Here is a 12,427-nt window from a genome sequence, read left to right on the forward strand (position 1 = left end):
GTGTGAAATGTGACATACTAAACAGACCAGACACGTACATAGACTATTAGTGTACTAATATTCACAAGAAAGTAATGCAAAAAACAATAAAAGCAAAAAAAAAGAAAGAATAAAAAAATAAAGAATAAAAGTTGGATTAAAATATATAAAAGATCCAAAGTAAAAGGATAAATATGTGAATTTATAGTCTACATGTGTGCAGCATGAGGAGACTCATAATAACCATTATCTACTGTACCATATTGTCATTGTCAGTACAAAACCTTGTATCTTGTCTTGTAATGGAGGTTAATGTGAATATTATTTTCAAGTACGTTTTTTATCCATACAGCATCTCTATTTTTGTTTCACAATTTGTCAGTGATGTCTGCCCTTTAACTGTATGACAATTTCATGATGAATGAACATATGAAAAGGCTAAAATTACATATGAAAAGGCTGGAATAAAACATTTTGCAATAACTTACATTAAAAGTTACCAACAAAAAGTTACCATTTTGGAAATATGATGAAAATATGAAAATATTGTCCCGAATATTGTCCCAATGTTGAATGTAAAACAATAATAATAATGTCACACTAAAAAATATGTCATTTTGTATTTACTTGATTCAGATGTGTTAATTGGTTGCAAATGAATAACATGTATTGCTGAACACAAGAAAGAAAACATAAAGAAAGCAATTGTGTCGATGTAACTTTTGTGTGTGTGTGTGTGTGTAGGTGTATGTGTGTGTAGGTGTATGTGTGTGTGTGTGTGTGTGCGTGTGTGTAGGTGTATGTGTGTGTGTGTGTGTGCGTGTGTATGTGTATGTGTGTGTGTGTATGTATGTGTATGTTGTGTATGTGTGTGTATGTGTGTGTGTGTGTGTGTGTGTGTGTGTGTATGTATGTGTGTGTGTGTGCGCACCAACTTGACACATTTGAATCATGAACCATATCTTTCAGTACCAAAAAGCAAGTACCTCTATGTGATAATAACATGTCCCATATATATTATATGCTTGTAAATTATAGGGATGCACCGATATGGGAATTATGGGCCGATGCTGATACCTGATATTTTTTGTAAAAGTATCTGCTGATACATAAACTGGGACATGGATCACAGCATCACCTAAGCATTCTGCTCTTCTGGAGTAAATACACCATCAAATGTTGGTTTGAATCTAAACATCTGTCTGATGCTGATAATTTATTTTTAAGCAATTATCTGCTAATACTGAAGTGATTCTGACATGATTCTGCATCCTTAGTAAGTACCTCATATGTGTAATAATTATGTGTTCCACATATATTGTATATATGTGAGTAACCAGAAGTCACAACATTTTTGTCCTGAAAAGGTATGAAAACAAACACACACATGCACACACGGGTAACAGATTCCGCTGTGCTTTGCCGGAGCTCTAGTTTTATCCCCTGTAATAATTGGATAGTGCCTCCATTTATAAGGCTGTCTAAGGGTATGCAGCGCTAACAAATGAGCTAGTTCAGCTGCCAAGCCCCGTGCTCCGGGAGCGCAACTTACACCACTCTGATTTTCACTGCCATCGTGCAAAAAACGGCTACCTTAAATAATGTTGAGATGACACAGAGGAGGTACTGAGGATGAAAAGATAGCAAGAATGAAAGTAGGAGCTTGGAAGACAGGACGAAAAAAGGAAAAAAACACAATAGGCAAACACATACATCCATGCTAATAACACTCAAACAATGGTGCGCACGGTGTGACGGTGTGAAAATGAATAAATAATTAAATAAATAAATAATCCCTGATGATGGAATGCATCATTTATAGTTTATCCCCCTTTACAGGAATAAATATGTATGGATCATAATGGACCAGCCAGCACACACGCACTCACTCAGAATCAGCGGTGAGTGATTGGCGCCGGCTGTGCTGTTTGCACAAAGGCCAGCGGCACTCGTAGACCTCCGACCTGCAGGAAAATCCTCCGAAATTCAGCGCCCTCCTCGGCGCTCAGCTGGGCTGAGAGGGGCCCGCTCGCCGGCCCTCCGCGCTCTGCCTTATTTGTATTCGTTAATGACTTTATAATTCAGGGCCAGCAGGAACCTGCTTTTATCTCTATTAGTTTAGTAGCCTGGCAAACAAAGGGAGTCTGTGCTGGTGGGCACCGTGCCAGCAGGAGCCCACGCCACAAAGCCTCTTGTCCATCTGCGTTGCCTTCTCTCGCTCCTCTTCTCCTTTCCTCCGCTGCGAAATGCTCTCCTCCTCCTCCTCCTCCTCCTCCTCCTCATCTTAGATAGACGTCCCCGTCCCTCCTCGTAGATATTCTTCTCGGTGCCGTCTGTATCGATCAACGTAAAGCCCAGCGAAGTGCGAAAAAGACTTCTTTTTCTTGCCGGGACGAGACAAAAGGCACGTTTCAGAACGCTTTAGAACATTTCAGATTGCTGCAGATATACTGGCGTGAGCTACATTTTAAAGAAACATTGCATGACTTGCTGTTATCTACATAAACTGGCAAAATTCTGACTTTTAGACAGGCTTATGTGGTTTCTGACAGACTTTTATCTATTAAAAGGAACAACAGAACAAACAAAATTCAAGATTTAAGATTTTGTGTCCATTTTTAAAGATAACCTGAATTTAGTCTGTGGTTCTGCTTTGTTTATATGGTTTCCGACACTGTATGAAGCTCTGTTATCTATAAAAAAGGGTGAAATGTATGTCACATAGCTAAAAAAGGGTAGTAGCAGCCAACTTGAAGTCTGAATTTAGTCTGTATTTTTGTCTATTTTTAGAGATCACAGTCATACAGGGTCAGAAACCACATAAGCATGTCTATTTTAGACTACTTAACCACATAACCTGCTCACCGGAGTACTTTCGACCCCCTTGGCAAGAGTAAAATCACTGTAGAACCAGAGATTTCTGTGCTTCCTATCACTGTATAAAAGATGCAGAAGTCTTCCTTTCTTGTTGGATGTTCAGTGTTTTTCCCTCATTCAGGACAGAATTCAGATCACTAAACACTTCTTGTTGTTTTATTTAATCAGAGTAACGATACAGAGCGGCTGATGTGTGACTTGTGTTCATGTGTTCTCTTGTTCAGAATGTTAGTTTGTTACATGGTAGGTTTTTTTTGTCCTCCGTTAGTTGGAAATTTTTATTGTCCCACCAGGCATTTCTTTCTTTTGGGATCCCACTTACGGACGACTGTGGCATCTCTGCAGTTTGCACTCGTGATCTGGTTATGGCAAATGCTTAGACAGTTGAGTCAGCCTAAAGTTGCTTAGATTTATGTGTCTAAAAATGTTTAATCCACTAAAATACTTACTAAAGTAACAAACATTTTAGTTCCTTGAACATCAGGTAAGTTTACATAACAGAATGTAAGACTCTTCTTTTGTTAATTTACTATTTGATGTTCTCTTTACATTCAGTATGCACTTATTTTTTGGTTTGATCAGGGTAACAGTGAGGTGCGACTGATGAGACAGATTCCTATTCATGTGTTTTCTTGTTCAAAATGGAAGCTCGTGACACAAACTGAATAAAAATCTCCAGAACCAACCAAAATCAAATCGTTGTTGGATCGTGTTCTTTCCATATCGAATAAATGAAACAACGTTTTTAGAAAAGAGTACAGCTCAGCACAGTTTGAGGCAAATGTGTGACGATTCAGGCATGCTAACTGCGCTATGCTAAACAGGTGCCCATCAGATTCCATTACTTGTTAGCTACATTAGCTTCTACGGAGCCCTGAATGAGAATCCTAATGCGTGGCCATGACTTAGTAAGGCATAGGAATGAGATAATTAAGCCTTGACCACAGCTTAATAAGGCATGATCTCGTTCCCACGCCTTACTAGGTTGTGGCCACAACTTATCTTGTTCCAAAGCCTTACTAAGTTGTGGCCACAACTTAGTTAGGCATGGGAACGAGATCATGCCTTACTAAGCTGTGGTCAAGGCTTAATTATCTCATTCCTATGCCTTACTAAGTCATGGCCATGCATTAGGATTTCCAAGTCTGGCCACGTGCTATTTTTATTTATTGCTGCTGTCAGAAGAAAACCTTGTATCTCCATTTTTGTCGTTTTCGAGTTTTTGACACAGTTTGAAAGTGCCTGTTGCCCTTTACATTGTGTGTAAATTTCATGAAGAATGGACCAAAAGAAACGGCCCAAAATGACTTGGAAAAATGTCTGGTTCCATTGACTTACATTAAAAGTAAAGTCTGTTTTTCCCTTCTCCTGTAAAGTTACCATTTTGGAGATACGAGGTTTTCTTCCGACGACAGCGATATACAGGAGGTCACCGGCAGGGCTCCTTAAGCTTCATAGAAAAGTAAAGTAAAAGTAAAGAAGCAAACTTCAGACACTCAACATGTCATGAGTGATGGACCACAATTGATAATAAGAGGTAATAAATTTGATTTTGTACTGAGCTTCTCCTTTAAAGAGACGTCTCTCAGCATATTCGGAGTAATAGGTAAAGTAAAACTGCGCACTTTACAATATGCTCTAAGTTCATGGACTGAAAATGTCTTTCTCCACATCCTCTTTGGAGGTTGTTTCTCATGCTCTGTGTAAAACAGGTAAATATCTGTTCAGCCGGGCGTTCATTTGACATTAGTAATGCATGTAGAAAGTAGCATGAATCCATTCATGAGGCCCGAACACTGTGTTACTGGGAATGTTTCGCTGCAAACTTTTGCAAAGGTCTGATGGTTCAACCTCTCTCTCTCTCTTTCTTTTCTTCTCTCTTGTTCTCTCCGTCTCTCGTGCTCTCTAACATGTCAGAGAGACAGCTCCCCCCTCTCTCATCTGTAATGCTGGTCAGATCAGGAGACCTTTCGTTGTATATTTTACCTGGGAGTTGTTTTGATCTTGCTGAAGACAGGGTGCAGCTCCCTCTACCCCCCCTCCACCTCCCAGAACCCTCCCCGTGCGTCTTTTTTGCATGCATTGTCTTTGAACAATGTGCTGTTTGAACAGTGCGCTCACAGGAAACAGGCATGCTCTCCGGATCGGCTTTTATCACCCGCTTCTCCTGGTGACGCTATTAACGCTTATGTTTCATTAAAAAAGGGGGACAAGCGCGCCACCGAGGAGACAGACAAGCGTGACTTCAAACAAAGTCAGCCGGCGCAGCATCGTAACGCGCAGACAGCCTTTCAGCCGAGGGGACAGACAAAGCAGGGCCGAACCAAGTGAGAGAGGGGATGCGTACGTGTACCTGTGAGGTGTTAAATCATTAATTAGGAGAATTCCAAACACCTCCCCCCCCATTCCTGTCTCTTTAATGTGTACTGTTGCTAATCCATATGGTCCCACAATCAAACGAGCCCAGCAGACGCCGGAGTGTCACGCTATAAGGTCATAAAGAAAACACCACAAATCAATCCAAACAATGTAACCCTCATCCCTGAAATCATCAAAATAACTGAGCGCAGTCAGCTCAACTTAAAATTCAAAACTTACTACACAGCTGTTAGTTAACTCAACTTAAATGTGCTAGAGTTCACCCAATCAGCTTCTTAGTTCAGTTATCATTATATTTTAAATTTCATTTACTTATTTTCCTCACTAGCTGTGAGTCTTTCCCCCCCTCCTAACAGGCGTTTCACTTACGGATGGCTGTGGCATCGCTTGGGTTTAAACTTACAGTGAACTCATGATGTTCAAATGCTTAGACAGTGTCACCCTAAAGTTGCTTCATTTTTGTGTCCAAAAATATTTAATACACTGTCAAAAACAAAAGTAACCAGTTTGACTTGTCATCAAGTGAGAACTGTCATCACCGCCATTCCCAGCTGCACATATATGCATGTCAGCTACGCCGCTGGTTAGCCTGCTGCGCTGCTGCGGTCAAACTCCTTTTTGTCTTGTCTTGTTTTTTTCTTTTACTTCGGGTTTTCGAACTGGTTGTAAAATAATCACTTATGTCTTATTTTAGTTATATAAATATTCTGACTCACTTTTTTTGGATACCTTTTTTGGTGACACTTTATTTTAATGGTCCTTTTTAGATGAAACAAACACTCTGCAGACTCTCAGTAACATGTCAAACACATATGAGGGTTAGGATTAGGTTTTGGGTTGAGGTTAAGGTTAGGGTTAGGATTAGGGCCAGGGTTAGGATTAGGTTTTGGGTAATGGAAGTAACATATTAACAATAAATCTATTTAATGTAAGTAATGTAACAACAGAACATCTACAAGATATTTACTTCAATATGTTCAGATGCTTCACTACTGATACTTCACTGATATGTTGATATGTTACTGATACTCTGTTAAGAGTTATAAATAATGAATCATGTTTTAGAAACTATAGAAAATACACATCAAATGTGATAGTAATGCATTTTGGAACACCAACGTTTTACAATCCAATTGAATACTGAAGAATAAAATCATGTGCCGCCCACAATTATTTCCTCTTTCACTGGTAATACTTCACTCAAGAAGAAATTCTGATTTCTGATTACTTTAAGTGAATCACACGTAATTTATTTAGGTCTCTTAAAGACGTATGAGTAATACAAGTAATGTAATTCTTAGTAATTCATTAACTGTAATGTTATTATAAGAATTTAAACTGTAATTCGTTTCACTACATTACAGGAAAAAGTAATCATGTTACTGTTAAACCAGCACGTGCACTAATAGACCCCAGGAGGTCTATCTCCTGGCCCTTTGCCCTCAGACTGTACAAGTGCCCTCTTGGTCAGCGAGAATGATAACTGCCTCTTATATACTCATTTCTCTGGATGTGTTTCAGCTCAGTTCAGCTCAGCCTCACCTCAGGTAGAGACTGTTTGGAAAGTAAAGCCAGGCTGCCTTGTGAAAAACTCAACACGTTTACTCTGAAAAATGAGTTTCTTACTCTCTTAATAAGACTGGTTGAAATATGCTGTTAACCAAAATTAATTTGGTTTTAATTTAGTTTCATGTTGACCGTTTTTCTCCTTGAGTAACTTCGTACCGCATTACATCTAACAATGATCATTTTGTACATGTCTCTTCAAAAAATTGGTTTCATATTGAAGAAACATTGTTTCCAAACATTTGAACGCTGTATAACAGTGTCAGTGCTGTAGTCAGGCATTCATGTCTGTACACACTGTATATTTCTTTTTTTTTACCAGGCTGTTTCCGTATACTGACCTCTAAAGATGAGTTTTACAGATACCCACTTATATTTGATATTCCATGATGCCTTACAAGTCAGGGAGAAGAAAAACATCACACACCAGTTGAGCACAATGCGATTGGTCAGTTCCATAATTAATTAACAATTTTGGTTTATTTTCATATGTTTCTATTGTTACCACCATGTGACACCGCTGTGCTGGAGTCTCTGTCAGTCAGTCAGTCACAGACATGCTGATATGATTTAAGATAAAAATAGACACACTGTGATTGAAAACTGTAGTGGATGTTGATTCTGATAAACATCCGTATGATGTGCTAGTCTAGCGTAGTAGTAGCACGGCGCGTTCTCTGACCTCGCTGACGTCAGCTCTGTGAAACCAGCAGCGTTTCAGCAGCTCAGTAGGCTATTATTCACTTTGTAAAAGACAAACTATGGCTTCAAAATGAGGCCTAAGTATTCGGAAAGGATTACAAACGTAGTAGTCGTTGTCAGTAACAGTGGCTGATTTTCATGCATTTGTTTCTCACTGTTCTGATAGGCCTTTAATAGTAGTCATCGGTTATCAGTGGTCAAATTTAAATACTTCTGTCTGATTAATGTTCTTTTTTTCTATGTTAACTTTTGTATATTAATTGTCAAATCTTATTCTTTATTCATATTGCTTTTGCCATGACCCAGGTTTTCCGTAAATCTGCTTTGTCACAACGCTCATTATAAAAAGTGCTGCATAAATAAATCTTGAGTGTCAGGATTGAAAAAAAAAGAGTTTGTAAACAATTAAATTAACCATTTTTGCGATTTTGAATGTTGTGTCTATCCATAAATGCATGGAAGAAAGGAGCTCATGGATCTCTGACTCACTGTTTGCACGGCAGTGCAAACCCAAACTACTCCAGTGTTGTACAATAAACTGTATGCATAACAAATAAATGAATAAAAATCTATACAGCTCTGCACAGACTATATATATTGGCACCTGACGATGACACCTATATTGGACATCCCATTCTGTTAATATGAAGTTGCCCCCAGTTTGCAGTTATAACAGCCTCCAATCCTTCCAAAAAAATGTTTTAATGTTCACTTGAACTAAGCGCAAAACCCTGAAAAACAGCCTCGGATCATTATCCCTCCACCACCAAGCTACTGACTCTGTGCATTCTGGTATGTAGTGTTCCTCTAGCATTTATCCATCAGACTGCCAGATAGTAAAGCGTGATTCATCACTCCAGAGAATATGCTTCCACTGCTCCAGAGTCCAGTGATGGTGTGCTTTACACCACTCCAGCCGACACTTGGCATTGCACTTAGTGATCTTAGGCTTGTGTGCAGCTGCTTGGCCATAGACCCCATTTCATGAAGCTGCTGATGTGCAGTTCTTGTGCTGATGTTGCTTCCAGAGGCAGTGTTGAACTCTGTAGTGATGCAACAGAGGAGCAGAGAGCACATTTCAGCACTCGACAGCTCCGCTCTGTGAGTTTGAGTGGTCTACAGCTTTGTGGCTGAGCTGTTGTTGCTGCTAGATGCTTTAATTTTACAATAATAGCACTTACGATTGACTGTGGCAGATCTAGCAGGGCAGAATATTCCACGAACTGACTTGTGGCAAAGTTGGCATCCTATGACAGTGCCACATTTAAAGCCACGGCCAGTGTTTTATAGTATGCACACTTTTTTCCTCAGTACTGAAAGATGTATATATGTGTGAGTGTTTATGATGCCTGTCCTAAGAGTGTACGTGTGTGTGTGTGTGTGTGCGTGTGCGTGTGCGTGTGTGTGTGTGTGTGTGTGTGTGTGTGTGTGCTCTCTGAGTTGAGCTGAAGTTCTCTCTCAGTTCTGTGTCTGTGCTGAACTCTGACTCTGGCAGTGGCGGTGTCTGTATGTAGCCCCAGAGCCGCTGCTCCAGAAGGCGTTGGCTGTGCTGGCGGCAGGGCCCCTCCCCCCTGCAGCCGTGTTGGCAGCGTGCAGGCGTGTGGGGATGCGTGCACGCACGCGTGTGTGTGTTGTGGTGGCACACACACTGCTGTTGGAGCCCGCGGCTGCTGTGAGCGGAGCGTGCCCTCTGTCACTCACGGTGCGCGGCCCTGTCCAACTGTCACTTCCTGACAGGCCGATAATCAATCTCTTTATTAACTGCTCTGCTGCAGACAGGCTGCCGCTCCGCTGGGGTCGGCCGCTCGGCATCGTGGGACAGCGCCACTTCCAGGCGGGGTCCATCCCCACCGCCCACCGAAATCACACCGGTGGCTTCGGAGGCCTCATCATCCCTGGTGATAATTTATGAGGAGGGAACCGTGTGTCGCTAACGCTGTCCGCCAGCCAGCTACCCACCCACCAGATTCCCCACCGAGGAGTTTTTTTTTCCCCCCCTGTTTTTCCCTCATTCTTCTTCACATTCAACATGCAAGCCAGAAGCATCTGTGTTTCCACTCTCGCTGTTTTTCTTTTGCTTATGAAGTACTCCCGCAGTAACCATGAAGTTAAGTCCGCTGAGTTAATGAAGAAATAGAATAATATGATAAGGAGGCAGCGTGTTAAAACAGTTTGATACAAAATGAAATGAACAGTTTTATCTTTACACCAAATGCAGTAAGTCAGTATTTGGTGTCTGAAGTTTGCTTCTTTAGTTTGCATTGAATCTACAAGGCTAATGTAGCTAACAAGTAACAGAATCTTATGGTCACCTGTTTAGCTTTGTGCAAAGTGCTCACTTAAATGTGGAAAACCAAATTTTCCTTACTTGTTTTTGAAACAAAAGAGATTAATGTAGTATGTAAACAATGAAAAAGTTCACTCCATACATGGAAAATAAGCTGCCCAATATAAATTATAAATATAAATCATTTTTTCTGTGATTTAATGAAAAACAAACACATTTACATGTATTCACCCATTCGACCTGTGAGTGTTTATTAAGTCAGCCAATCAAAACAGAGGTTATTGAAGTGTATAACTTTTTAAAGGAACAGTAAAAAAGCAACCTATTTAAGTTTAAAGCATAAAGAAAGGTTGGAAAATGATCATGTTGAAATGAATTGGTATTATACATTAAACCATTAATTTAGCATTACATTTACATTTACATCATTTAGCAGACGCTCTTATCCAGAGAAAGTTGTTCAGTATTTCTAATAGACTTTCTCATGTGGTTTGTGACACTGTGTGACACACGATTATCTATGAACATGGTCATGTAATTAAACCCAATAATAGAAACATTTATAACTATATATATATATATATATATATATATATATATATATATATATACTGTTTTTTTTATCAGAAATATAATTTCTGATTTTCATAAGACTTTATTACTTTGATTATGGTTACAGTTGCAAACAGAACCAGTTTCACAAGAAGTGTTAAAAGTGTCTCTTTCTGAAAGAAGAATGAACTATTATAAGAGTCTTATTGATGCTCCCCTCATTCCAGGCAGGGTTGATTCCTCCGTTTCCCGTGCTTGCCTCTTGAAGCCTTAATTCTGTCCATACTTTTATCCATGTTTATAGATAACAGTGTATCATACACATAATCAAACCAATTAGAGATTACTTTGCAACTCACAGTTTCAAGCATGGTGGAATAAAATGAAAATCTCTAACAATAATCAAACATGATGATTAAAGAGAACAGCATTAATAAGAGGTATATATATATAGGACATTGGAAAGTATACATAAGACAGTAAAGCCCCTGAGATTTTTCTAAGCAGCAGAGGCCTTAAAGTGGACCCTTTGAACCTTAAGCCATAGTAGGCCAGTGTATAAACAGGTGTTTGATAAGCACCAAGGGAGGTGCTGGGTACCAAAGATGCAGCTCGCCCTTTTTAATGATAATATTCTACAAAGACAACTAGACCTTTTTAATGGGTCGAATTTAATTGGGTCCAAAAAGTGAATTTAATAATGGGCAAAACAGGTTATGACACATCAGGAGAGAAAGAGGGGATCACCTCATCTCTGAAAAGTGTTTAAAAACATGGAACTTGGTACATTGTATTCGCATTTGGGTCCAGAGCCTAATGGCCAGGCTGAATTCACTTTGCCTGTAATAAAAATTGAAGGCTTTTTCTCCAAGTGAACCCAGCATCTGAGTCTTCTTTGAAAACCTGGGGTAGAATACTTGCTGGATGTAAGTGGTATGTAAGGCTTGATAAATATGTTTAACAAATAGTCGGGTATGGGTGATTGGTGTCACTCTACGCCACGACAAGCAAATGTGTGATGATTTAATCATGCTGTTCCCATGGTGCTAATGGGACCTCCAGTGTAAAACTAAGGAAGCAAACGTCCGACACCAAACATGCCCTGGCTAATCCACTACATTTCGATGCGGGGTAACTTGTGCAACTTTAATTTATTGCCGAACTGTCCCTTTAAATGTCTACACTGTGTTTACTGTTGCTCACAGGACGAGTTCCTGATCGAAATCCAGAAGACCCTCCTGAGCCGGATCTCTGAGCTGTGTGTGGCGAACGCGACGGCAGCCTCCTCGGCTTCTGTTTCTCCACGTGACGAAGAGGAGACGACGGCTCCCCTCCCTTCGGCCCCCGGCGCCGCCACCCAAACAGCTGACTAGCAGATATATAAGAATAATAATTCTATTGCAAATAATGATAACCATAAAACTCCAAATCCCTGTAATAAAGCTGAAGCCTCTCTCCCTAATGAAGCAGCAGCCTCCCCGCTGTTTCAGGCCTAATGTTTCCGCCGAGGCCTTTCCATAAAGCAATTTCGCGAGCCCACTCCAAATGTGAATCACCTAGAAATGAAGAAGAGAACTGTTCTCAAACCTCTTATTTCTCTCTCTCTCTCTCCCTCTCTCCCTCTCTCTCCCACTCTCTCTCTCTCTGGCTAAATCTGTGTTGATACAGTGGTGTCTAGTAAATCCTGTTTGCAAGGCTTCTATCTTCTCTAATACTCCATCTCTCACTCTCTCTCTCTCTATCTCTGGACTGTGTGTGTGCTAATGTAGCAGAACATCATCCGGCTGACAAAAAAACTGCATTTCGAGTTTCGCTTGCGTGGCTGAGAGAGAAACACAATGCGTGGGAAGGGAAACATATGTGAGGATGAAGAGGCCGCGATTTACTCTGTTCATTTGTTTACCTCCTATCTGATACTGCATTTAGTGCGATAGACTGTACATTGAAGCCCACGTAGGACTTCTTAAAGGTGTTACGTTTCAGGGCTTGACGTGAGCTTTAAGGCTGAATATGAAGGCCATATATTAGCAGACCTAGAGTACTGTGGAGAAGTCAGAGACCACCATTCATTTGATTACACAGAAG

The 12,427-nt window shown here is 40.3% G+C and overlaps 1 protein-coding gene across 1 annotated transcript in view; it reads left to right on the forward strand.

Annotated features, from left to right (window-relative positions):
• Positions 1-11,715, forward strand: part of si:dkey-288a3.2 (protein phosphatase 1 regulatory subunit 37) — a 72,566-nt gene extending 60,851 nt beyond the window's left edge. The window contains exon 11 of the mRNA XM_036592649.1: positions 11,548-11,715. Within this exon, the coding sequence (XP_036448542.1) occupies positions 11,548-11,715 (168 nt within the window). The remainder of the gene's footprint in view (positions 1-11,547) is intronic.
• The last annotated feature ends 712 nt before the right edge of the window (positions 11,716-12,427 follow it).

Source organism: Colossoma macropomum, unplaced genomic scaffold (genome assembly GCF_904425465.1).
Source record: "Colossoma macropomum unplaced genomic scaffold, Colossoma_macropomum, whole genome shotgun sequence".
Taxonomy (NCBI): Eukaryota; Metazoa; Chordata; class Actinopteri; order Characiformes; family Serrasalmidae; genus Colossoma; species Colossoma macropomum.